Source organism: Mytilus californianus, unplaced genomic scaffold (genome assembly GCF_021869535.1).
Source record: "Mytilus californianus isolate M0D057914Y unplaced genomic scaffold, xbMytCali1.0.p SCAF_4, whole genome shotgun sequence".
Classification (NCBI taxonomy): Eukaryota; Metazoa; Mollusca; class Bivalvia; order Mytilida; family Mytilidae; genus Mytilus; species Mytilus californianus.
The window spans coordinates 5,563,606-5,589,822 of NW_026262690.1; the positions used below are offsets into that span (position 1 = coordinate 5,563,606).

General features: G+C 33.5%; 1 protein-coding gene across 1 annotated transcript; it reads right to left on the reverse strand.

Annotated features, from left to right (window-relative positions):
* Positions 1–591: 591 nt before the first annotated feature.
* On the reverse strand, positions 592–26,081 carry LOC127737331 (X-ray radiation resistance-associated protein 1-like). The gene is made up of 14 exons (XM_052247933.1): positions 25,977–26,081; positions 18,234–18,445; positions 17,447–17,591; positions 16,705–16,802; positions 14,902–15,047; positions 13,963–14,064; positions 13,125–13,459; positions 11,611–11,825; positions 10,915–11,127; positions 7,769–8,440; positions 6,935–7,088; positions 4,227–4,339; positions 2,723–2,893; positions 592–1,662 (listed from the first exon to the last, which is right to left on the reverse strand). Exons 1-14 carry the CDS (start codon positions 26,074–26,076, stop codon positions 1,540–1,542), a joined length of 2,799 nt encoding a protein of 932 aa, XP_052103893.1. The 5' UTR covers positions 26,077–26,081; the 3' UTR covers positions 592–1,539.
* Between the last annotated feature and the right edge of the window lie 136 nt (positions 26,082–26,217).

A 26,217-nucleotide genomic window follows, 5' to 3' on the forward strand; every position in this document is an offset into this window, starting at 1 on the left:
ACACAGTTTAAATCACCTATTGTCAACCTATTATCCATATCAAGCAATACAGCTCATTTCATTTCACTGATGAAACTTTTGTAGAAAAAAAAATGTGTCTGGCATACAAAAATAGAAGCCTCAGTTTTTGGCATGGAACATTTGTCATATTACTCTTCAGAAAAAACAGTGATAATTCCAATTCATTCAAGAATCGAAAAAATTTACAGAAACACAACTTCAAACACTTATGAGACACTAACTTCATTTAATTCGTCAACTAGATACAAATCTAGTTAGTATGTAGACTTGATTTAGTAACTTCTTGACAGCAAAGAAAGTTGTAATACTTGACATGAATCTAAGTCTAGGAAAAGGAAAACTCACTATTGAAAGTGGAAAACCCACTGTTTGTCCTTGTTTTCTTGTGTGTGCAACCAATAATTGAAATATAAGCAATCAGACTATTTCATGTTGCAGGTGTCATTTGTGTTAATGGGAAGGATAAGATGTAACGAGGGGATGAAAACAAACATACTGGAAAAAGAATTATTGTAAAATCTTACTTCTTCAGCTATTATGCTTTAAATAATTTTCATGAAAAAACTGCTATATGTTTGTAAACATTTATTAAATAACAAAAAGCAATCACATCTGTGCAACTTGAACAACTTTTCATACATACAGAATCCACTTTAAATTAAGTTGTATCATCTATCACAGCCTGTACTTCACAAAATTGCACATGCACAACAATACAAAATGTCACAATTTTTATCCTAGGCAAAATATGAACATTAATCTGGCAATATGCTGTGTAAACATTAGTCATCTCTTCTGGGTGAAAGAGTAGAAATTGTAATATTTAATTTTGAATAAAGCAATTCATTTTTGGGCATATCTCTTACTACTGATTGGTTTTTATTTCTATACAAAGCTTTTTTGAGATCAGTGCCCCAAAAAGACTTTATGCTCTGCAGTACTACTGTTTTCATCAAAGAGCTACATTTTTCAATATTTCTTCACTAAATATTGAATTTCCTTGGAATTTAACATCCAAGTAATGAATCTGACCTGGAAGTATTTATTAAATTATACAAAAAATCATAACATGTTAGCTCATAAAAATAAGAAAATTCTTTGAAAAAATATCAACTGTATGAGTCTAGTGGTATTATATTTTATAAAAAAAAAAAGACTACAGGACATCATTATCATCTACTGATGTGATTTTTTGGGTACGGAGAATCCTTGAAAACCATTTATGTTTTAGACCAAAAAAATTGCAATGCAGCCAATCAATTTCTAGAAAATTTAAAAACTATGGTCAATATCATATTTTGGTTTATTTAGGGACATCAAATGATGCTAAATCTAACAGCTAGATACAGGAAAGTTATAAGAAGGAGAAGGTTTTAATATTTCAAAGAGTACTTCTTCCCATGGAAATCTGTTGCAAAATATAGTGACTGTCATATTTCAAGAAATTTCATCAAGTTGTACAAAAATACCGATGTCCTTTCTTACTTACAAGAGTTAAACAATATCAACTTAAAAGTATTATGTTGCTTTTAATATCTCTGCTTTCTTTGATAAATCATGAGCTGTTCCTGTCATGACCTTTTTAACTTCTCTGGCTTCCTTCATTGAATTAACTCTCACTGTGTTGTATCTCTTCTGAATCTGTAAGTAAAAATTAGACTTTCATAATTCTTTGATTTTTTAAAAACTTATCTCTACTTTCACATTTATACTGTTATTTATATGGTTTAAATCTTTAAAAAAAAACTACATGATGACAAAAAGTTATTTGCTTGTAAGGATATTTCTAAATAATTAAATGGATGTAACACGTCTTCTGATTGGCTGATATTTGTTTCTCTATCAGCTCATAGACATAATTTAGTCATATGACCGTAACGTCGTCAATTTTTTTTATGATTTACTCCTTAACAATGGAATTTAGAATTCAATTACAAGGAATGACTGTTATATTTTTTCTGTCTATTCGAAATAACCTCAAAAATGTGGTGCACACTTTTAAATAACCAGCTACAAGGGTTATTCAGTGTGCACCACATTTTTTATGTTATTTCTTCATAGACAGAAAAAATATTACAGTCATTCCTTAAATAAATATTTAAAACATTTTCTGTGTTTTATAAGAAAATTGTTGAATTTGGCAAAAAATAGAATTCCAAATGATCTGTAAAAGCAATTCAAACATGACTCTTACCAGGAACACATATACAAACAGTGGAAAAAGGTGATGATTATATGACTGGCTAAATTGTTGATCTGTTCAAAATATTTAACAAAATAAAAAGTGCACTTGTATAATAGTCAACTTGTCATCATGTAAAATCCTGTGAAAATGGTTTCAATTATTGCAAGAATAACTAGAACAATTTAAACACAGCCTTAAAAATATAGCTTTTTGTAGTAACTCCTATGCTCTACTGATTCCTCCAAAATATACCTGAAAACCTGTTAATCTGCAAACTGTAACCTTAGGTCTCATCTCGAGACACAGGGCTAGCAGATTGTACAGTTGTGAAAACATCTGACTTACTGTTTTTGAGAACAGCTGCATACAATTTCGCAGAGAAAGAAAGAACAATAATTTAACTGGTAATAATTATAAAAGTAGAGAGAACAACAATAAGTATCCCCAATTTCTTTTGAGAGATTAAATTATTAGTAAGAGAATAAGTTGTGGTTCATAACAGCTACAACTACAAACCTCAGCCAGAAGAGTCTGCGCCTCTGGGAACTGTTTTCTCTTAGAACGAGTATCCTTCAATACATTGCTGAGGTTGGCTTCATCAACAGTTTCACGGTGCTTAAGCTTGGTAAGCACATCATCCACTCTCTCTCCCCTAGTCTTCCTTGGCACCTTTGGTGGCATCTCCCACTATAATATAATTGAGTTCATTATCATTTCAGTTAACCCTAGGCATTTCACATTTTAGGTGATTTCTCACAATCAAATTCATCACTGATGTAATGATATATGATGGTTATTTCATAACATTATGTATATCCTGTATCTTCTTATCCTTTCTAAGGTTCATCTGGGTAAATTTAGTCTTGATTTTAAAGTTGGTTTTATTTGAAGAAAATTACAGAAAATTTGGTTGTACAGACAGAAAATTCAGATTAGACAGGTATTCAGTTTACAGTGATTAAATCATTGATTATATAAGAATATTCAATGCTTGTCATGATGTACAATGTATACCTGTTTCTGGTTTACTCAGTGTTTAGTTTAAATAGGTTTCACTGTATATTTATAATATAAGGAAAAACTATCTGAAAACCTGATGGTTACGCTTTCATTTTGCATACTGTGGTTTACAGAAAACTGCAAACATACATGTACAGCACCTTTTGTGAAGCATGGTCAGAAAATCATGAATTGTCCCTGCATTAAATACAGTCAAACCTGTATTATATAAGTAGTCAGTATTTGGAAGTATCAAAAGTAACCGCTCAAGAAAGGTGACCTTTTATAAGAGGTACCGAAAAGTTCAGATTCTATCATCACCTGAGGCCAGGATAGGGGCAAATTGTTTTAGTGTTTTCAATCAGTAGAGTTATCATTCTTGTGAGAGAAATAAGTCGGTGATACGATTTTCAATGGAAACTTAATTGATTGGAACAAGGGGAATTCATAAACCTCGTATTGCATGATCTCTGTTGCAAATGTGTTCCGATTTTCATTTGATACTCAATGCATATATTTTTTGTCATGATTATTTTGGTAGTTAAAAACATAAAAATTACTATTGTCAAAAGTTGAAATGACGATTTTGTGCAAAATTTAGGGGACTGCTCACTGTGTTAGACTGGTGACCGCTGAAACAAGTTAGATTATATAGAGAAAACTTTTGGGAGTATCTGAAAGTGATTGTTAGAGGCAGGTGATCGCTGAAACGAGGTGACTTTTAAGGCAGGTTTGACTGTAGTATGTTTATGGTCAGGTTTAATTTCATTTGCATCTTTTAAATAAGATAGCATGTTAACTGGATGCATACGAGAAAAATATCATAAAATCGAGTCTGGGCATTTACTGGAAGGTCTTCCAGGGAGTTGTAAATAGCTCACCCCTTACTGCAAGGTCCATAAAGTTAATTACCAAATATAATAATCAGAACTGGTTCAAAACAGTATTAAAACAACATAGTTTACTAGCCTAATGATTGTATAAACATCAAAGTGCTTTAAATAATATAATGTTTTATTACCTTTTTATATGGTTCTACTGATTTTTCTATGCGATCTAATCTGGCCGCTGCATCCCTATATACAAGTTCATGTCCAAGTGCAAACTTTAAAGCCTTAACATTGCCTTGCATATCTGATAAAAAAAAAGAAAAACAACATTTGTTGACTGTATGGTGACATGTCATTGTTCACCTCTTTATTTTTTTGTCTTTATGGATAATTCTTTCATTGGCAATCTTCTACATCTCCTTATTTTTATATTATAACATTTTTAAATATGCAGCTTTTAATTTTTGATACAATATATTTACTAAAAAAGGAAACAGATATACAATTAGGCATATAACAACAACACCAATAATAATTTCTATGACTAAATGACACATTCACCAGCAGAAAATTGAAATTATTCATGCTTAAAACAAGAGAGCACAGGCTGAAATGCCTCGCCTGTTTTACTGACCATTGATTTTATGTTGAAAGTCTTAAAGATAAAGGTTTTACTACAAGTATCACATAAGCTTAACATTTTTAAAGATCCATGACAATGAGGTCAAGGTCAGATAAAAACTGTCACACAGACATGTACACCTTACAATTATTTCATACACCAAATATAGTTGACCCATTGCATATGGTAATTGAACAAGAGTGCACACGCTGAAATGTCTGGCCTTCTTTACTGACCATTGATTTTATGTTGATAGTCCTAAATATAAAGCTTTACTAAAAGTATCACATAAACTTAACATGATCCAAGAAAATGAGGTCAAGGTCAGATAAACCAAACCGGAAATACATGTACACCTTACAATCATTCAAATACACCAAATATAGTTGACCTATTGCTGATAGTTTCTAAGAAACAGACTTAAACAGGAAAACTACACATTGACCAATGAACCATGAAAATAAGGTCAAGGTCAGATGAACCACGCCAGACAGACATGTACACCTTACAATCAATCTCTGCATTAAATATAGTTGACCTATTGCTTATAGTATCTAAGAAACAAACTTAACCATGAAAACTTAACATTCACCAATGAACCATGAAAATGATGTCAGATGATACCTACCAGACAGACATATACATTTTACAATCATACCATACAACAAATATAGTTGACCTATTGGTTATAGTTTAAGAAAAACAGACCAAAACACAAAAACTAAACAATGAGCAATAAATCGTGAAAATGAGGTCAAGGTCAAATAAAACCTGCCAGACTGACATGTACATTGTAAAATATTTCCATACACCAAATATAGTTGACCTATTGCATATAGTATTAGAAAAAAGACAAAAACACAAAAACTTAAATTTAACCACTGAACCATGAAAATGAGGTCAAGGTCAAATGTCACCTGCCAGTTGGACAAGTACACCTTACAATCATTCCATACACCAAATATAGAAGACCTATTGCTTATAGTATCTGATATATGGACTTGACCACGAAAACTTTACCTTGTTCACTGATCCATGAAATGAGGTTGAAGTCAGATGAAAACTGTCTGACGGGCATGAGGACCTTGCAAGGTACGCACATATTAAATATAGTTATCCTATCACTCATAATAAGAGAGAAATTAACATTACAAAAAATCTTAACTTTTTTCAAGTAGTCACTGAACCATGAAAATGAGGTCAAGGACAATGGACATATGACAGACGGAAACTTCATAACATGTTCACCTTACAATCATTCCATACACCAAATATAATTTTTTCAAGCAGTCACTGAACCATGAAAATGAGGTCAAGGACAATGGGCATATGACAGACGGAAACTTGGTAACATAAGGTATCTGCATACAAAGTATGAAGCATCCAGAAATATAAAGCTTTATATAAATAGTTTACGCCGCCGCCGCTGCCAGATATATACCTATGTCTCGCATACTGCAGGCGAGACAAAAATCAAATAGTATAGGATTGAAAATTTATTTCCAGAGGCTATTGATGTTTAAATTGGGCTGATGCACACAACTGAATGAATGTCCATATGACTTGCATGTAAATTTTGTGATTACAGTGGCCCAGTTTACATATCAATAACATTTAGAAAAATGTGTTCAATCCTCAAATCTTAACCAAAACAACAAATTTTTTTTCACCTCTATTCATGTGTATTGCCAATGAATATATCACAGTGAAATCGACCGACAGTAATTGTTGTTCATTTTAAGTGCAATACATTTTAAACTACACATCATTGAGATAGGAGCCATCTCTGTGGGCCCCGCTGTGAATAACATGTGGTAAAAATGTGTATCTTTACCATAGGACATGGGGTTGTCAACTGAAACCAAAGTTTTTGACCTTGACCTTTGACCTAGGAAGTTGCACATACATTATGACACACCCTCTGGTGTTGGTTAATATACATGTCCAGTATAAAGTATGAAATTATAACAGTTCTCTAGACAATTTGTTACGGACAGACAGACTGATCACTATAGGGCGACCCGCCATTCGGCGGGGCCCTAATAATAGATCGGTTACTATTTAATTTCAAGAAAAATTAACTGCTAACATTATGCAAGACTTCTTTATTTTGTTCCATATAAGCTCATTGTTCTTCTGTGATAAAGTTGACAATGATAACTGACAAGAAAGAAAAAATGTTTATTGTCAAATCTTAATTATTTTTAGTAGCTTTCATTTTGTAGAACATTCAATATTTAATTGTCAGCATTGTAAATTGTAATAGAAACTTGTTACCTTTTGGATCCATAAAATGAGGATCCTCTTCGAAATCAAGAAGAATTTCATAGCCTTTATATTTATCATCCAATTTTGGTTTGGATTTGCCTTGTTTGACTTTTTCCTTTTTTGGTTTTGATTTTGTAGGCTTTGCTTCCTCTGTTTCATCAACCTAGAATATTCAAATTTATTCAAACCTGTATGATTTGCTTCTCTCATAAATGACTGCATTCAATTATTTGCATGATTATCAAAATGGTAGCTTTCAACCATTAGCAACAGCTTTCATTTTTGCCTAATTGAAATAATTTTTTTTCTGTTAATTGTGCCAATTCCTAAATCATATAATTGTAACAAAGCTAAGTCTCCAACTCCCTCCAGAAAAGTTGATCTTACACCACTTTAATTTTGCTCTTATTCTAGTTTTTATGCTAACAAACATTTTACATTTTTTGGAAACATTTAGTCCTGAGTGTTCTTAATGAGGTTAATCCAGAAGCTATATGTCATGCACATTGAAAACAGTATCATATGTATTGTAAACTAACTATCATGCCATAAGGACTCTTCTTCAATATCTTAAAATTTAATCATAACCATTACTTTGTGATACTGATTAAGATTTTAATTGCAACTTAAATCTAAGTTTAACTTTTTCTAAATTGTTGAGGGCCATATGAATGATATGGTTGCCTATAATTGCTTACATCCACTTCATTTGAACTCTGGTGGAAAGTGGTCTCGTTGGCAATCATACCACATCTCCTTATTTTTATACTAGATCTTGCACTCTGAAGTAAACTTACTGTTTTTTAAATGAAGAGATAACTTTCAAAAGTAATTAGGCTTTACCTGAGTCATAAAGAAAGCTTGATCAGGTTGTGCATCTGACCATGCTGACTTTGATTCTGGTTTATCATCAGGTTCCTTCTGTTGTGGCATTGCTCCTGCTGAGTATGGTCGTTTATAATCAGAAGAAGACGGAATAGTTTGCTCTTGAGGTGAAAATTGTCTTTTGTAGTCCGATTCTGCAGGAATATTTTGAGGGGTTACAGAATGAGCTCTCCTGTAAGTAGAAGATTCGGGAATTCCTCCGGATTCCTCAGATACTCTTCTCTTGTATTCACTTTCTCCTGGTATTGATTGAGGTGTTTCTGAGTGAGCTCGTCTATATGCAGCAGAATCAGGAATTCCTCCAGATTCCTCAGAAAACTGTCTTTTGTAAGCAGCTGCATTAGGCAAGTCTTCAGACTTTTCTGATTGTTCTGAGAACTGTCTTTTAAACACAGGTGAACTAGGAACTTCCTCAGATTGTTCTGAAAATGCACGCTGATAGACAGGAGTAGATGGAATATTATTTTCTCCTGACTTTGAATGATGACCATTTTTATTATTAGCAGTCGGTATTGGTGGAAGGGCTTTCATATGTGATGGTTTTGGAACTGATGGAGGTCTAGGTGGAGCTTCAAGCATGAGTTTCTCTTCTAGTGAAATTTTAGGAATCTTTGGAACTCTACTTGAAACCTGTAAATTACAATTTATTAAGCTAAATTATTTCAGAAAAATATTTGAACACACCAATATGTGTTGACATAAGTAAAAGCTCAAAAAGCCAATTTAAAACTGATTAGGCATTTTTTTTTTAAAGATTTAATATTACAACATAGTGGACATCTTTCAACTTTCTGTAAGGAATTAGAAATTTCTCATTAGTGAAACCATGCATATACAAATTTTCAAGTGATGAGAAGTTTTAGGATGTGTTTGGATATACGCATAAGGCAGTCTATGGTTATCCATAGGCATCTTTGAATACCCATGGTTTGATATTTTGATATATGAAATATCAAACCATTGGTACTCAACGGTACCTATGGGTAACCATAGGCAGCCTTATGCGTATATCAAAACACAGCCTTAGTTTGACCTTAAATATTTTCCCTGTATTTAATGACTGTGTTTGGATATACGCCTAAGGCAGCCTATGGTTACCCATAGGTATCTTTGGGTACCCATGGTTTGATATTTTGATATATAGAATATCAAACCAAAGGTACCTATGGATAACCATAGGCCACCTCTGGCGTATATCCAAACACAGCCAATGTTTTGAGACATGATAATTTATGCCATTTTTTCATTTTCAACACAGGTTATAAGAATTTCCAAATAGAAAGGATATGACAACCCAATATAGGCTGTGTTTGGATATACGCCTAAGGCAGCCTATGGTTACCCATAGGTATCTTTGGGTACCCATGGTTTGATATTTTGGCTGTGTTTGGATATACGCCAGAGGTGGCCTATGGTTATCCATAGGTACCTTTGGTTTGATATTCTATATATCAAAATATCAAACCATTGGTACCCAAAGATACCTATAGGCAACCATAGGCTGCCTTAGGCGTATATTCAAACACAGCCATTGATATATAGAATATCAAACCAAAGGTACTTATGGATAACCATAGGCCACCTCTGGCGTATATCCAAACACAGCCAAGAACCAGGCTTTTTAAAATCAAAATCAGATAGCCAGACATTTTCCATGTTGGCTGTGTTTGGATATATGCCAGAGGTGGCCTATGGTTATCCATAGGTACCTTTGGTTTGATATTCTATATATCAAAATATCAAACCATGGGTACCCAAAGATACCTATGGGTAACCATAGGCTGCCTTAGGCGTATATCCAAACACAGCCTCTTTTTCTAATCTTTCTTTTTCATGTGTATCTAAAGCAGTCAAGTCAATCAAGCTACAAATAAGATATCAATAGCAAAATTTCTTTTTTAACAAGTGGTACCCTCTATGAAGTGTGGAAGGTCAGCAGACAAAGGTTTGTGCTATTCTCATAGTTATTGCAATAAAAACAAGAGTGCACATGCTGAAATGTCTCGTCTGCCCTACTGATCAAAATTGAATAATATGTCAAAAATCTTTGATATATAGGTTTAACTACAGGTATCCTATAAACTTAACATTATAAATGATTCATAAAAATGAGGTCAAGTTCAGATGAACAAGTACAACTTACAATCATTTCATTCACCAAATATACTCTACCTTTTGTTTATAGTATGTTAAATATCTGAGAAACAACCTAATAACTAAAAATGATTGTGGACCATAAGACCCAAGAATATCAGGTTTAAGGTCAGATAGACCCTGTCAGACAGACAAGTACACATAACAGTAATTCCATATACCAAATACAGTTGACCTATTGCTTAACAGTGAAAAACAGACCTAACCCCATCTGAAATAAATGGCATTATACAAATAGTTCAGGCAGTTGTTGCAGCCACAGCAAGATTAAAATCCTAATGTCTGGCATATGTGACATTCTTCACAGGCAAGATAAAAAACCTAGTTTTTAATATCAGATGTTAACTTTACAGACTCCCAGGACAAAGAGGGGATACATCATGTCTGTGTTTAAATTCTTTCTTCAACTGTTTAGTTGTAAGCCAATTCAACATGTGATATAACTTCAGAAAGCAGTTGGTACTAGTTAATCTGTACAGTATCAGATTAACATGCATATCTAAGTTGTCTCGTAACTGCTTTGAAGATAATGTATTGAATTAGGGCTTGTTCTTTCAGTAATTACCCATAATGTCATGCTTATGATTGGAAGGTGTGTCTGTGCTAGGGAAATTTTACTAGCAAGCAAAACTAATTATCTAAATCCCAATTTCTTTTCTTATTCATATGAATTATTCTGCAAGATCTGTTTCAGTTATATTGTATTCTACATTTATAATGAACAAATCCAAAAAATTCGACTGTATTAGTAACCCAGGCATATACTTCTGTTGTAAAATGGAACTTCAAATAAAGACATTCAGAAGTGTGTGCTTTTAGAATGTACATATAGAATGGACCAGAATATGAAAAACAGTAATGTTATGTATAAAAGCCCAATAAAATAGTTTCCCCTGTCAACTAGACAGGTGCTTTTGTAACAATAGACTCTGTTTTCTCTAATTTCCTACTTTTCTTGACTTTCTGGCATGGACTTCAATAGTTGGTTTTCCTGTTTCAGTCTCCTTTTTCCTGACAAGTTGTATTCCCAGTCTATCTTGTAAGAATCTCTTAAGTAATGGAGGATCACCACTTTTCTCTGTTGTCAGAGGATTATTTGCTATCAGCAGTTCTGACAACATTGGCCAAGCTGCTATAGATAATAATGCCTCCTCCTCTGCAATCTAAAATATACAGACAATGTTTCTTCTAATATGTAGAGGTAATAATCAACATTGGTTACATGGAAAAAGATAAAAGGTTTTTAAGCTAAACAGAAAATTTCCTTCCAGAAATTAAATCTGGCATATTTTGAGATTTGGTATCGCTTTGAAAAGACAAAATACTGTGCGTATTGCTATGTGTTTCTTTATTCTACATTGGCTAGAGGTATAGGGGGACGTCCATTTTCACTGAACTAGTACACAATTTTATTAAGGGGCCAGCTGAGGACCACCTCCGGGTGCGGGATTTTCTTTCTCCGTTGAAGACCCATTGGTGGCCTTCGGCTGTTGTGTGCTCTTTGGTCGGGTTGTTGTCTCTTTGACATATTCCCCATTTCCATTCTCAATTTTACCATTCACACATATCTGTTTTGATTTCCTAATATCAAAACTTTAAACTACTTTTTTGTATATGTGTATAATTCTAAATAAATAATAGATTACCAAATTATAAGACAAATTTAGATATCTTAGTTCTGGAAAAGGAGGTAGTGGTGGTCCCTTAGGCTCCTGTCCAAATTTATCCACAATTGGGTTTTTGGATCCATCAGCTGAAAATTCAGTCTCAAGTTCTGTGGGCAAGTCTGTATCTATATCCAAGTCTGCCAAAGATTTGGAGAAGTCTTCAAATTCTTCATTTAAATCTATTCCTAACTCTTCTGAAAAAGTTAAAATGAATGATTATCGATATTTAATCATACCATAGTTAAAAAGTGATGAAATTGTGATTTAAAAATGTATAGAACATATGTAAAAAGCAGCTAAAAAACATTTTTTTCACTATAAATTGCTATTTCTCAAAATTTAGTCCACAGAATTTTGTTAAACAATTTTATGTTATTGCTGTAAACATTTCCATCTTTATATGAAAATATATAAGTGGGTTAACAGATTTGTGTTTGGTGTCTAAATCCTTTAAGTTTGAGTGATGTATAAAAAACATGAGAAATTCTGTTTTTGCTGGGTGAGGTTGTTAAGAAGTTTTGCTTATTTTGTAATTTTTACACTTTTTTAAACTATATATATCTAGACTATTTAAATTCTTCTGAAAAAAAAAAGAATTATGTAACCCCATATCATTAAAAAAAAAATTGTGGATAGAAATTTAAGAAAACCACAATTTAAAGTGACAAAATTGCATTTATTCACTGCTTCTAATATACAGTCTATACATTTTTAGTATAAAAATAAGGAGTTGTGGTATGATTGCCAACGATACAACTATCCAACCAAGTTCAAATTAAGTGGATGTAAGCAATTATACGCAACTGTACGGCCTTCAACAATGAGAAAAACTCATACCATATAGTTGGCTATAAAAGGCCCCTACATGAAAAATATGAAACAATTCAATTGAGAAAACGGCCTAATTTATAACAAAAGATCTACTTCATAACTTTGACTGATTGCATCTCTGAAAGTATTAATGCTACATATATATGTTTTTCTATGACAAGATGCAGTTGGATGAGGTATAAATTCATCTGAAATTTAATAAAAATCTGAAATACCTCCCAATTATGTTAACTTCGCCATATGCATTTAATAATAATATAAAGTTGACAATTCTTTAAAAGTTTTAGCTTTGAAAGGATACCTGGTTAGGTTTAGTTGACTCAAAGGAATTGTACTCTACTACAGATAAGATTAAAACAAAAATGTCTTTAAATAACTAAGATATCTTTTTTTTTTTATGTGATGTATGGTTGCTGTGTGTTTAACATATATCCAAGAAGGCAACATCTCCTTTATTTGTAAACAAACACTCCAAAGATTGATAATATTGTCCGATAAATATTTTTCTGCCAACCTGATCAAGAATTTAACAGAAACAATAAAAGTGGCATTTAAACCTAAATTGTTTTATGTTGAATACACAAACAAAAATATAAAAGAATAATAACATCGATATAAAGCTTAGTAACATCAAACAGTATTACACGTACTGTGAGTATTACCTTTTTTAACTTCTTTCTCTTCAATGTCAACCTTAACCTCTGTATCTGGGTTGTCATTGGAATTTGAGACGACCTCTGAATTAGCAGGAACAGGAATTGAAGCCTCTGTATTCACTGGTACCCCAGGTTCTGATAAAACAGTAGGTAAAGTTTCTGATGTATGGTCAGACTTTCTACGATTGTGTCGATTTGATCTTGGTGTTCTTGATGTTCTCTTGCCTGATTTTTTTCGTTTTTCACCTGTATCGTCTTCACTTACAACCATACTTCCCTCTACTGATTTCAGTTGTGGAACATAAAATATTTCATTTTTCTCTAAATTAAGATGTCTAAGCCTGAAAATACATAAAAAATATTAATTGTTGCTGTTACATTGCCCAAGTATACAAATGACCAGAATTTAGTTAAAAGCTGCTTAATTGAAAACAGATTAATATTAAGCATTTTCAAGTTTAAGATCAAGAATAAACTTCACTCCCAGAATGTTACTTAGTTCCAACCTTTCACACTATATACATTTAAAAATCTATAACGTGAATCCATGAAATAAGTTTGTTAATAAAAATGCTCTTGAAAAGGTAATGGTATCAAGCTAGTATATTAATGGTGCATTTACTATTTCTTCTCGTGCAGTATCTGTGTTTCGTTCACAGTAAAATATCATATTTCCTAATATACAATATATACACTATGCATAAACAGAATAATAATGAAACCTACAATTGAATTTATAACATAACTATTGAAATTCAAAACATGAAAAAGTGAAGAGTTCTAAAAAGAAAACAAAAGAGAGAACTAAACAGCTCTGAATTTCAGAAAGAGTGAAGCAGCTTACCTTCTTAGACCAGCTAAAGCAGCAAATAAGGCAACATAACACAACTTGTTATCATCCAGCATCAGTATCTCTAAGTTACGGAAGCGTGGAATCTTTCTTTTACTGTAAAATAAGAAAATTGTGACAAATAATAAATCTGTATACTTGGTGTCTCCTCCAAGTCTTACACAGCCATATGTCTTGCCTGCTTTTCATAAACTTCCACATTACTACATGGGTATGAGAGAGAATATACCTTTTAAATACATCTAAAACATATTTTAGACCACCTTTTGGTAGCATGCTCCCTGCGAGCACGGAGGGTCATGGGTACAATCCCAAGCTGAGTTAAACAAGACTTCAAAATTGGTATTTGCTGCTTATCTGCTAAGCAAGTGGCATTTAGGAGAAAGTGCAGGTCGGCTCTGAGTCAAAATAACATATTAGAGTAGGATGGCATTTCTGCCTGCGGACAGTTACTTTGTGAATAATTTGCCACCGGAGGTTAAGCAGTCATCCATCATAATCATAAATCATACTTGATTAGAAAACTTTACACAGAACAATGTGATTTCCTCAAAGTTTCCACATCACCGAAATATGCAGCAGCCTGAAGACAAAATTATATGTTTTATACATTTTCATTAATTATGGAAAAGAAATAGAATAATATACATCTCCCACTTTATTTTTAAGGCTGAAGTGCTCCTTTTCTGTCAATAATTTAAGCTCTGTAATTTGTTAAAATGCACCTGAAGAACTGGAGTGCTATGTCATTGACGTATATCCTACATCTACTATATTATTTTTTCATAGGAAAACTTTTGAAGTAAATAAAGCTCACACACACCTCACTTTTGTGTCTCAAAAATTAAATTTTGAAATTTTTTTTAAAATTCTTTGGTTAAATTTTCTAACAAGATATGATAAAAAAAAACCAAAGTTTTAAATCCTACATACCTTGTACTGTCCTGGAAAGGTAGTGCCATATCTGGTGGTAAGGATCGGAAATTATTACCAGTCAGATGTAAAACTTTAAGGTTAGGTAATGTACCCAGTGACAGTATATCTTCATGGGAAAGGTTGTTATAAGAGATATCTACTATCTGTAACAAAAATAGCAAAAATCAATACAGAATATATAGTCTACAATACTTACTGCACTATCAATGTAAAAAAAAAAATTTTTTTACTTTTATGTATCAGGGTACATTTTGCCAGTCGATCAAGATAAAATATGGAGGAGGGTTGAAGTCTCATAAAAAAAACTAGTTCACATGCTTGTCCCAAGTCAGAACCCTGTCAGTGGTTTCCTTATGTCATATCTTAATGTTTTATTGTTGTATTGTTTTTTTAGAATTGAGTGTTGATGGCAGATCTTTGTCTCTGCTTAACTCATTAACAGCTTTTTAGACTTTATGTTGATCTCCAAGCTGTTTTTTTCTCGTTTTTGTCTTTGGTTTCCTGTCTCTTGACATATACACAACATCTCCTTTTATATATTGACTCATTTGTGTTTAAAGTAAATGGTACACTTACATCTTTGTGCTCAGTAAATAATTAAAAAAAAAATGGGTGTCCTTGTGTTTTTATGTTTTTTATAAAGTTTCCTCCTTTTGGTGTTTGAGGGGACTGCCAATTTTGTACTTTCTTTTTGGGGGAAAGTAAAAGTTTTATGTGTCTACTTCTTGAACTTTTTTTGTCACATGTTCTTAGAGCATTGATCACCCCTTTTCTTATTGTTTTTCTTTCATTTTTGGTGTTTAAGATTTTCGTGTAAATTTTCTTCAAATTATTTTAACTTATATTTTCTAGCATGAAATCATGAAGCCATTCAATTTCAAAAGGTTTTTCGTTTATGAAAATACACAACAAATTATTTAAAGATTTCCTTTTATCATCCATATATGTTAAGTGATAAGCAGGTGACTCAGTGTACATTTTCATGTTGTAGAATTGTTTTGATGGTAATAATAAACAGATCCCTATGTAAATTATTGACAAGTATAACCAACAAATCATTGAATGAATTTGATCTAATACAATCCATCACATAATAACAGAAGTAGGTTATTAGTAATCTGTAATCAGAAAAATGGAAACAAATAATTCCCCACTTTTATTTCATACAGATGTGCTGGTTCATTAGCCACACTTTAATAGAAAATGGTAGTGTCTTCCAAAGAAGATGTGTGTCATTTCAAAATAATATAAGCAAACCTGGAAGAGTCTATGTTTTGGTTTGGGAAACCCCAAAAATCACACAGATAAATAATTAAATAGCAGTAATCAATTTCACAAAAGATCTTAAAAGAAAAATACTCTTTAGTCATGATCATTTCAGTCTAACTTACAATCAATTGTTGTGAAAAAGCCCCTAATTGTGCACGACTTCATGTCCTATGGAAGAATCTGTTCAAGTTCAGCTGAACATTGTCAAGATATTTTTAAGGAGTTGGGGATTAACAAAGTGTGAAATAGACGACACTGCAAGACAACAGAACATTGTGTCGCACCAGCTGAATGCTGTCAGACGACAAAATCATAGTAATCTCAAAGACTGTTTCCCTATCATATGGCTCATGGTGACCCTCCAGATGAAGACATGTTTTAAAGGTTTCTACAGATACTTCATTTTTTTATTAGTCTTCTTAAAACTGATATTATGTGTACATTGGGTATGTCCCTCTAAACTAGGCTAATCCCCTGGAGATGATCTTATATTCCTGAGGCTATTTAGTTTACACGGAAAAGAGTTTTTACCTCTAAGGTAGGGTAATCCCCTGGAGATAATCTTATACTCCTGAGGCCATTCAGTGGAATCTCCAGTTCTCTGATTATTGGAAAACCTCTAAAAGCCTCTGAAAGTATACAGTCAAATTTGAGTACTAATAACAGAATGACAATACTGACAAATTATCATTAAAATTTAAGAACTCTTAGAAGCATTGAGTTCCTGTGTAAGTTTACAAAAGAAAACTTTAATGATTTGTGTAATTGTAAAAACATAATATTTGAATAATCTTGAAAGAGAAAATAAACATATGTCATCTATTTTTATCAACCTGAAGATTTGTTGAAAATTTCATAAAGATAAGTGACAGAAAACTTTGAGTTATCAAGAGGGATGCCCCTAATTGTCAAATGTTCAATGTTGATTAAAGTTCCATAATTCTAACACAAGAAATCTGATTGTTGTCAAAATCAGAAGAAATTTGATCTTATGGACCCAAATATTGTGTAAAAATTTTGTTCCAAATGGTTGAATTTTCAACAATTGAAGTCCTATTACTATAAAAATCTGTTCCTAAAAATCATCATATTATCAAGAAGTATTCAATGGAATCAAACGTCCTGTAATAATTTTGTCAACATTGAGATATTGAAGGATGGGCTACGACATACACACAATTGAACAATAGTATATCATTTTAAAAATTAAGAACAAATAATGACGAAAGTAATTTACATCTAAATTGTTACAGTCTTAATAGTAAATAATTACCAAAAGGGAGATAATTTTCAGAAGCATTCACATATGCAACATTATCAAAAAGTGCAAAATCTTCTTCTTTAAATTCTGACAATTCTTTTCCAGCTATGTTGACTGAACATAAATCTGAAGGGTCTTCTACACAGCAATGTCTCATCTACAAGAAATTGAATTATTTATTAGCATATAAACATATAAAGCAGGTACTAACTGATTTTTTATAAAAATAGTTTTACAATGTATCTATTAATAATTTGGCTATTTGTCTCTTGTGGTTCAAACAATGGTATTATATGAAAGAAGAGAATATACATGTATACAATATATACTGGTACACCTCCATCAACAAAAACATGAGTTTTTGGGATATTAATCTTATAGTATAAAAAAAAAACATCAATTTTTAAGTGTCAGAAACTTTACCTTACAACAAGTCATTATGTACATATCACAAACATGTTTAACCCAACCATATTCTTTATATGCCTGTCCCAAGTCAGGAGCCTGTAGTTCAGTGGTTGTCATTGATTCATGTCTGTAATATTTGTTTTTCGTAAATTGTTTTGTTATAAATTAGGCCGTTTTTCGAGTTTGAATTGTTTCGCATTTTTCATGCCACTCAGGGCCTTTTATAGCCGACTATACAATATGAGTTTTCTCATTCTCATACAGAAGTCCATACAGTTGCCTATAATTGCTAACATTCAATTCATTGAACAGGTTACCAAAACAATAAGAATTTTAATTTGATTCTGTCATGATATGAATATATAGTGATAATTAAATTTGAAATGTATACCAAGAAGAAACCATCTAATGCTGGTGCCTCCTGCTGTTCTTCTTCATCTTCATCCAAGTTTGGAATTTCAGCAGGATTAAAAGACGTCCCTTCACGGTCTGATCGTTTTCTTTCTTCTTTTATCTGTGCATATGTTTTTGGCTTTGTACATAGCACAGCCTTAAATCTTCTTCTTTGTTCTGCTTTTTGTTCAAACAGCCATGCACCACTGACTATAAAATAATATTATAACATATATAGTGTTGGGCCCTTTACATGAGGTGGTTTTATTCAGAAGGAGATCTAGAATGAACAATCAAATCAAGCCTCATTGATATGACTACTGGTACTTAGTATCATTAGAATTTGTTTTATTCCACTCAATGAAGCTTTAACAATGACAAGATTTATAGGCATCATCGCATGATATATCTTCAATGCATGTTCAGTTTCATATATATATATATAAACTAGCAGAAAAAAGAAACTGTTCATTTCTCAATATTTTGCAAATTTTGGAAACGCCAATTTTATATGTTAGCAATTTAGATAATTGAACAATTGGTTTATGTATTCAGAATGTTTGACATATTTATATGCTTCTTCTATTTTAACCATGTCATTGCGTGCTAAGCATACTCTCACTCGTTATTCAAAATATGTAGCTAGATCTATGGAGCAGTCCTGGATATTTGTGCACCTAAGACTTTTGGCTACACTTGGTAAGCTTATAAAACCATAATCGGGTAATATTTGGTATAACTATTAAACCAATAATCAGATAATATATTATTAACAAATTCATGACATACTAAAATTTCATGAATTCTTCTTTGGGTATATTTTCACCCTGTAGGTTGCACTTTGTAAATACATCTGATTCACAAACCACACCTCTTTTTGTGAGATATTTAATATTCATAGATATTTTGTTTTGTTTACCTACTGGTTTCAAGATATGATCTCCATGTTTCATCTCATAGAGACATATATAACTTTGCGATTTTACCAGTATAAATAATGTTGCAAAGAGGACAAATTGAATTCTCAGGAAGACTCAAAGTAAAGGGAGGGATAGTACAGAATTTTAGTCTTTGAATAAGTTTAAACCAGAACCAGCTCTGTTGTTCACAGAAATTATAAGGGGGGTCACAAGTTGTAAGTAAGTTATAAACCTTGACACACGGGTGATGTACATGTAGTAATGTCTAAGGACGTGACATCATATCATATTATCAAGATCAAGATGAAATTATTCCTTACAATCTTAAAACATCAGATCATCTTGGTAGCCTATGGCTTTGAAACAAAATCTATGGGAAATTGCATTGTCCATATTTACAGAAGTACAACCTATAGATTTTGTCTAATGTGTTTCCCAAATTAGGGAAACCCCGGTTTTTATAGTTCTTCATATGTCCAGTGATTTTGCGCATGCCCTCTAAATATAGTTATCTTTTAATAATGGAAAGATTTAAATGGCGGACGAAGAAAATTTACAAAAATAAACGATGTTTGACACGCTATTTGGAAGGGAATATGACGTTTTTAATGCAATATAAGGATAACAAATTTACTTCAGGCAAATTTCATCACGTTCTAATGAAGTAACAAGCTTATTTTGCCGAAAGTTAGAATGATTTGATGTACGCTCTCGAGTAACAAGTACCGGAAGTGATAAAAAAATTGTCTTTATGAAAATAACATGCAACCAACTTTAAAATCAATGCTTTAACCTCTTTTCTAAAGAAAATAAATTGTTTATGTCTTTGAATTTCTTTACTTTCAAATGAAAAATTGCTGTTTCATCGACTTGGTAAATGTTGACTATTGCCGATGACGAAAGCGACTGAAAGCAAGTATCGTGAACAACAGGGCGACTAGATTTCGCTTTTGACGGTCGGGCAAAGCGAAGTGACGGATGGGAAAGCGACTTTGTCGCCCCAGTCGCCTGCTAGTGTGAACCCTGGATTTTATACAACAAACAAAATACTGTAAGCAAAAAATATTATATTTTGATAAAATTTGCCTTAAATTTTATCTGAAGATGTCATGCATGTCATGAATTTAATTCAAAATGGTTAAATATTGTTAAACATGGGATTGCAATAATCAACTTATTCTTGAACTTGACAATTTTAACCTTTTCTGTCCCTTCGGAAGATCAAAATCATCAAATAAGGATGATTCTCTTTATCATGTTTATGTTCAATTGTGGATATGTTGAAATCAGGTAATGGCGCAATAGCATCATCCTTGCAGACACAGGGCATTCCACTGTACATAATTCAATGGAGTTTTAAAATTGGATGCATGATCTTCCAAATAGCGCTTTTTCATGGAAAAATTTGACAAGGCAAATATCTTCATGTCACAATTTATCTGTATCTGTATGAGTACTTTGTGGAAAGCAATACTGGCTTTAATACAATGTCCTGTGACACGTTTTCCCAGAATAACCCCAGGTCAACCAGGACAGTATGTTCATAAAATTGAAATTACTATGTATATATTCAGGTTATTTAGTAGATCTAAAGAGGGTAAAAGTCAAATCGGCACCTGGTCAAATCGGCATCTGGTCAAATCGGCACCTATATAAAGTCATTTCGGCATTTGGTTTATCAATTCAGCACCCAAATTTATTTTTACTTTTCTCTTTCCAATATTCTATCAATAATGTTTTGATTGGTTATCTCTTATGAACTTATATCAATTACAAACAATAACCTGTTTTAACAATTTTCATGTAGTTTATGTTGTTTTCTAATTTAAAAACAAACGAAATTAAACAAAGAAGCTACTACACAAGCTGTTGTTTATCATTGTGTGATAGCCTCTTTATTTTGTGTAGATTTAATTGTAAAATAAAGATGTATAATTATGAAAATGTTAAATAAAACTACAAAACATATTGTCTTTTCTAAACTTTAATTACATTGAAACGTTTCCATACATTATTGACGTATTGTTGAATATTCATGATTATTTGGATTTCAAGTAATCTGATTGGTTGGTTTGAAGTTTTAGCGCTAAGTAGTGAGTTTCTTTGTTTGAGTTAGAAGGACTAATGGATTCGAAATGGACAGACGTTTATGTCCCTACGTGGGCGCCAAATGTAATAGCTGACTTTTGGGCTTTAAATAAGACTCAAGTCGCTTGCTAGGGTTCAGGATATTTATTTATCAGTAACGTAAAACACCCAACTTGTGGAGCAAGGTAGTTACTGTTATGGCACAAACCATTTCAAGCGTTCATACTGGTAAATCATACAGTGAATTTCTATACAACAGCTTACAAATTGTTAAAATGTCAAGTCTGTCATTTAATACAATTCTGACTGTTCAATATCAATTCTCAAACTATTTCAATGGCTACTGGACATAAACGTCTGTCAATTTCGAATCCATTAGTCCTTCTAACTCAAACAAAGAAACTCACTACTTAGCGCTAAAACTTCAAACCAACCAATCAGATTACTTGAAATCCAAATAATCATGAATATTCAACAATACGTCAATAATGTATGGAATTGACCTCTTCTGCAATTCCTTCTCTCTCAATAATAAACATCGAAAGGTAAGGTACCAGTTGGTCATATAGTGTCTAGAGATGGAATACAACCCGACCCAGCGAAGATAGAGAAAGTTGTCAACTGGCCACGTCCAACATCTGCAGATGAGGTAAGACAGTTCCTGGGTTTCATTGGATACTACCGGAAGTTTATCAAAGACTTTTCGAAGATTGCCAGACCACTTACTGACCTTATGCCACCACCTAAGAAGACTAGAAAGCGCAAGACGAAACTACAACCAGCTAATACATCATGGTTATGGGGAAAATCACAAGAAGATGCATTTCAACAACTGAAGTCGAAGCTCACATGCCATCCGATACTTGGATTTCCATCGTACTCCAAGCCATTTGAACTTCACACAGATGCATCGATGCTTGGATTAGGTGCTGTTTTATACCAGGAACAGAACGAAAAGAAGACAGTCATCGCCTATGCCAGCCGAGGCTTGAGTAAATCTGAGAAGAATTACCCTGTCCACAAATTGGAGTTCTTAGCGTTAAAGTGGGCAGTGAAAGAAAAGTTCCACGACTACTTATTTGGCAACACCTTCACTGTTGTTACTGACAACAATCCACTCACCTATGTCTTGACGTCAGCTAAACTTGATGCTACCGGACACAGATGGATCGCAGCTCTGTCATCTTACAATTTCAACATTGTATACAGACCAGGAAAGGCTAATGCAGATGCCGATGGATTATCTAGACTTCCAGGATTACCTAGATGTACCGAGAACATTCAACCAGAGTCGGTGAAGGCCATCTGTAACCTGCAACATGCTCAACCTCACTACCAGAGCTTATCAATTAATTCAGATGCATCTGTGGATCCTTCATTACCATCTCAGAAGTTAGTTGATGTTAAAGCCGAACAACGCAGAGACAGATTCATCAAAGACTGGATATACTGGATAAGTGAGCATCGTAAACCAGATAAACAACAGCTGAGTTATTCACCACTCAACAACTGGTTTCTTAACAACTATGAGAAGCTGAAGATTATAGACGGAGTGCTGTACAGAGAGATAGAATCTGATGGTGAAACTTCAAGACAACTAGTTCTCCCAGAAAACTGCATATCCACAGTCCTCACATCTTTACATGATGATATGGGCCACCAGGGAAGAGACAAGACCTTATCATTGGTACGTGACCGCTTCATCTGGTATGGTATGAACAGAGACATTGAGAACTGGATTACCAACTGTGAAAGATGCATTCGTCGAAAACAGCTTCCACATGATAGAGCTCCACTTATCAGCATAGCAACAACACAACCTTTAGAACTGGTTTGCATGGATTACTTAACCCTTGAAAGATCGAAAGGTGGATATGACAACATTTTGGTAATAACAGACCACTTCACTAGATATGCTTTAGCAGTTCCTACAAAGAACCAGACCGCACGAACCACAGCAGAGGCGTTTTTCAACAACTTCATTGTACATTATGGATTGCCTAGACGTATTCATTCTGATCAAGGAGCGAACTTTGAGAGCAAGATCATCAAAGAACTCTGCAACATTACTGGAATGGAAAAGTCCCGAACAACACCTTACCATCCTATGGGTAACGGACTTACGGAGAGATTCAATCGTACTTTATTGAACATGCTTGGAACTTTACAGACTACGCAGAAGAAAGACTGGAAGTCCCACGTAGCTGGACTCGTACATGCGTACAACTGTACCAAACAGACAACGACTGGATTTTCGCCGTACTTCTTGATGTTCGGTAGACACCCACGTTTGCCTGTGGACATAGCATTTGGAATTGAGGATACTGGTACTAAGGAACCATCTACAAAGTATGCTGAAGCCATGAAGGAGCGTCTGAAGAAAGCATACGAACTTGCATCTCGTTCAGCAAAGACAGCACAAGGTCGACAGAAAGAGGGATATGATAAGAGAGCCCGTGGAGCCATTTTGCAACCTGAAGATCGTGTACTTGTTAAAGTAGTCGCCTTTGATGGGAAGCATAAGATAGCAGTTAAATGGGAAGAGGACACGTACAGAATTGTTAGACAGCCTAACATGGACATACCTGTTTACGTGGTCCAGAAGGAAAATGGAGAAGGACGCAAAAGAACACTTCACAGAAACCTCCTTCTACCAATTGGACATCTGCCCGGTTTGGAAAAGGCTACAAAGCCTAAAAGAAACCCTGCACCAAGGAAACAACCTACAAAGACAGTCCTTGAGGAAAAGAAGACGAACTCCGACAGTACCAAAGAGGAAACTGATACAGAATCGGATGAGGAGTCAGAGCAGGGCTATATTATTTATATGCCAGAGGAAGACGCACAGAGCAACACCAACAGTGATGCTGTACCTGTGGTAGATGGGCAGCAAGAGACCGTCAACTTGGCTGGTGACGATCAGACTCTAGTTAATGGTAGTCAAGAGAATGGTTTTGGACAAGACGTTATCCCTCCAGTACAGTTAAACACTGGTGAACCACCTCTGGGGGCTGATGTGACAACAGGTCAAGAAGCGACTGACCAGATTGACAGAGGGGATACTTCTGACAAACAGGATGAGCAGGATGGCAGTACGCTCCCAGACACATCAGGTGATACCGAGGCAGATACAGAAGATAACACAACGGCTCCAGATAACACACCGCAACAACCAGCAAGGCTCAGACGACGCAGAATATTACCTACACCACCAAAAGAATTACCATCAAGAACAAGAATTAGAAAACCACCTGCATATTTGAAAGACTATATCACCAAACAAGCTATTGGGCATACATCTTGGCTACAGAAAGTAGAATGGTTAAAAAGACAACTGAAAGAAGGAATGTTTAGAGGAATGGAGAATGACATCACACGTACCATCATTGAGATTGTGAAAGAAACATCATAGTGAAATACCAGTTTTGCATGCCGATGACGTCATTTCTTCGTCAGAGGGAGGAGGAGTTGAATGACGTGGAAATCATTTTTCCAACACAGGGGAGAATGTGATAGCCTCTTTATTTTGTGTAGATTTAATTGTAAAATAAAGATGTATAATTATGTAAATGTTAAATAAAACTACAAAACATATTGTCTTTTCTAAACTTTAATTACATTGAAACGTTTCCATACATTATTGACGTATTGTTGAATATTCATGATTATTTGGATTTCAAGTAATCTGATTGGTTGGTTTGAAGTTTTAGCGCTAAGTAGTGAGTTTCTTTGTTTGAGTTAGAAGGACTAATGGATTCGAAATGGACAGACGTTTATGTCCAGTAGCCATTGAAATAGTTTGAGAATTGATATTGAACAGTCAGAATTGTATTAAATGACAGACTTGACATTTTAACAATTTGTAAGCTGTTGTATAGAAATTCACTGTATGATTTACCAGTATGAACGCTTGAAATGGTTTGTGCCATAACAGTAACTACCTTGCTCCACAAGTTGGGTGTTTTACGTTACTGATAAATAAATATCCTGAACCCTAGCAAGCGACTTGAGTCTTATTTAAAGCCCAAAAGTCAGCTATTACATTTGTAATTTAAATTGTGTTTTTCCTGCATTTCCTATCTTCTTGTATAAAATGAATAACATTGGCACCAATGTTTTATGTTTACTAGCAATGTGCAGTTGTCATGAAATAGAAATTCCTTTATAATATAAGTTCAGATAAGAACAGATATTATGGCATTGTTTATAACAAAGTTTCCATTGGACTTTCTGTTATGCGGAACAAATATACGTTGAAACCTTGAGATAAAATATTAAAAAAAAATGTGGAAAAAAACAGTCTTCAATAATTTCCTTGCAAAACATAATACTAAATTTTGGGTGCTGAAAAACTACCTTGGGTGCCAAATTAACCAGGTCCCAATATGACTAGGTGCGGAATTGACTATATAGGGTGCCGATTTAACCAGGTGCCGAAGTGACTAGAATTCTCTACAGACTACTTTCAAATTCATGCACTTTCCCGTAAATTTCCTATGTCACATTAATGCTTATTATGTTATTACTACACTGTAAGAAGCTATTGTTTGATGACGTCGTTTACGCCAACCGGTGTCACACTATTCATTTAAAACAACTCAAGATTGGTGTATATAGTAAAAGACTGAAAGGATCTGATAGGTCTAATATGACCTATTTAAGTCTATTCTTTGTGGACATAACTCGTCGTAATAATATAAATTGCATTCATAAAATGAATAATTTTTGTTTACCATCTTCTGGGTGTCTGACAAGACTTCGAACAGGAAAACAATTGGCTGAAAACCCATCGGATGTCCCATCATCATATTTAACCCAAGGGGCAGACGCCATTTTGAAACATCTCTAAGGAAACGACAAGTCTCGTTTATACGGGTTTTATTAAAACGATTTTTTATTTATTTTCCCGAAGATGAACCGAATAAAATATAATTCAAGATGGTATAATTCTGATAAAAAAGGAATCAAATTTAT

Coding starts and splice junctions, on each gene's coding strand:
- LOC127737331 (XM_052247933.1), bottom strand. CDS start 26,076: ATGGCGTCTGCCCCTTGGGTTAAATATGATGATGGGACATCCGATGGG. Junction 17,592..18,233: donor CATTAGATGGTTTCTTCTTG/GTATACATTTCA, acceptor AATTTCTTGTAG/ATGAGACATTGCTGTGTAGA. Junction 4,340..6,934: donor TCATTTTATGGATCCAAAAG/GTAACAAGTTTC, acceptor TTTTTTTATCAG/ATATGCAAGGCAATGTTAAG.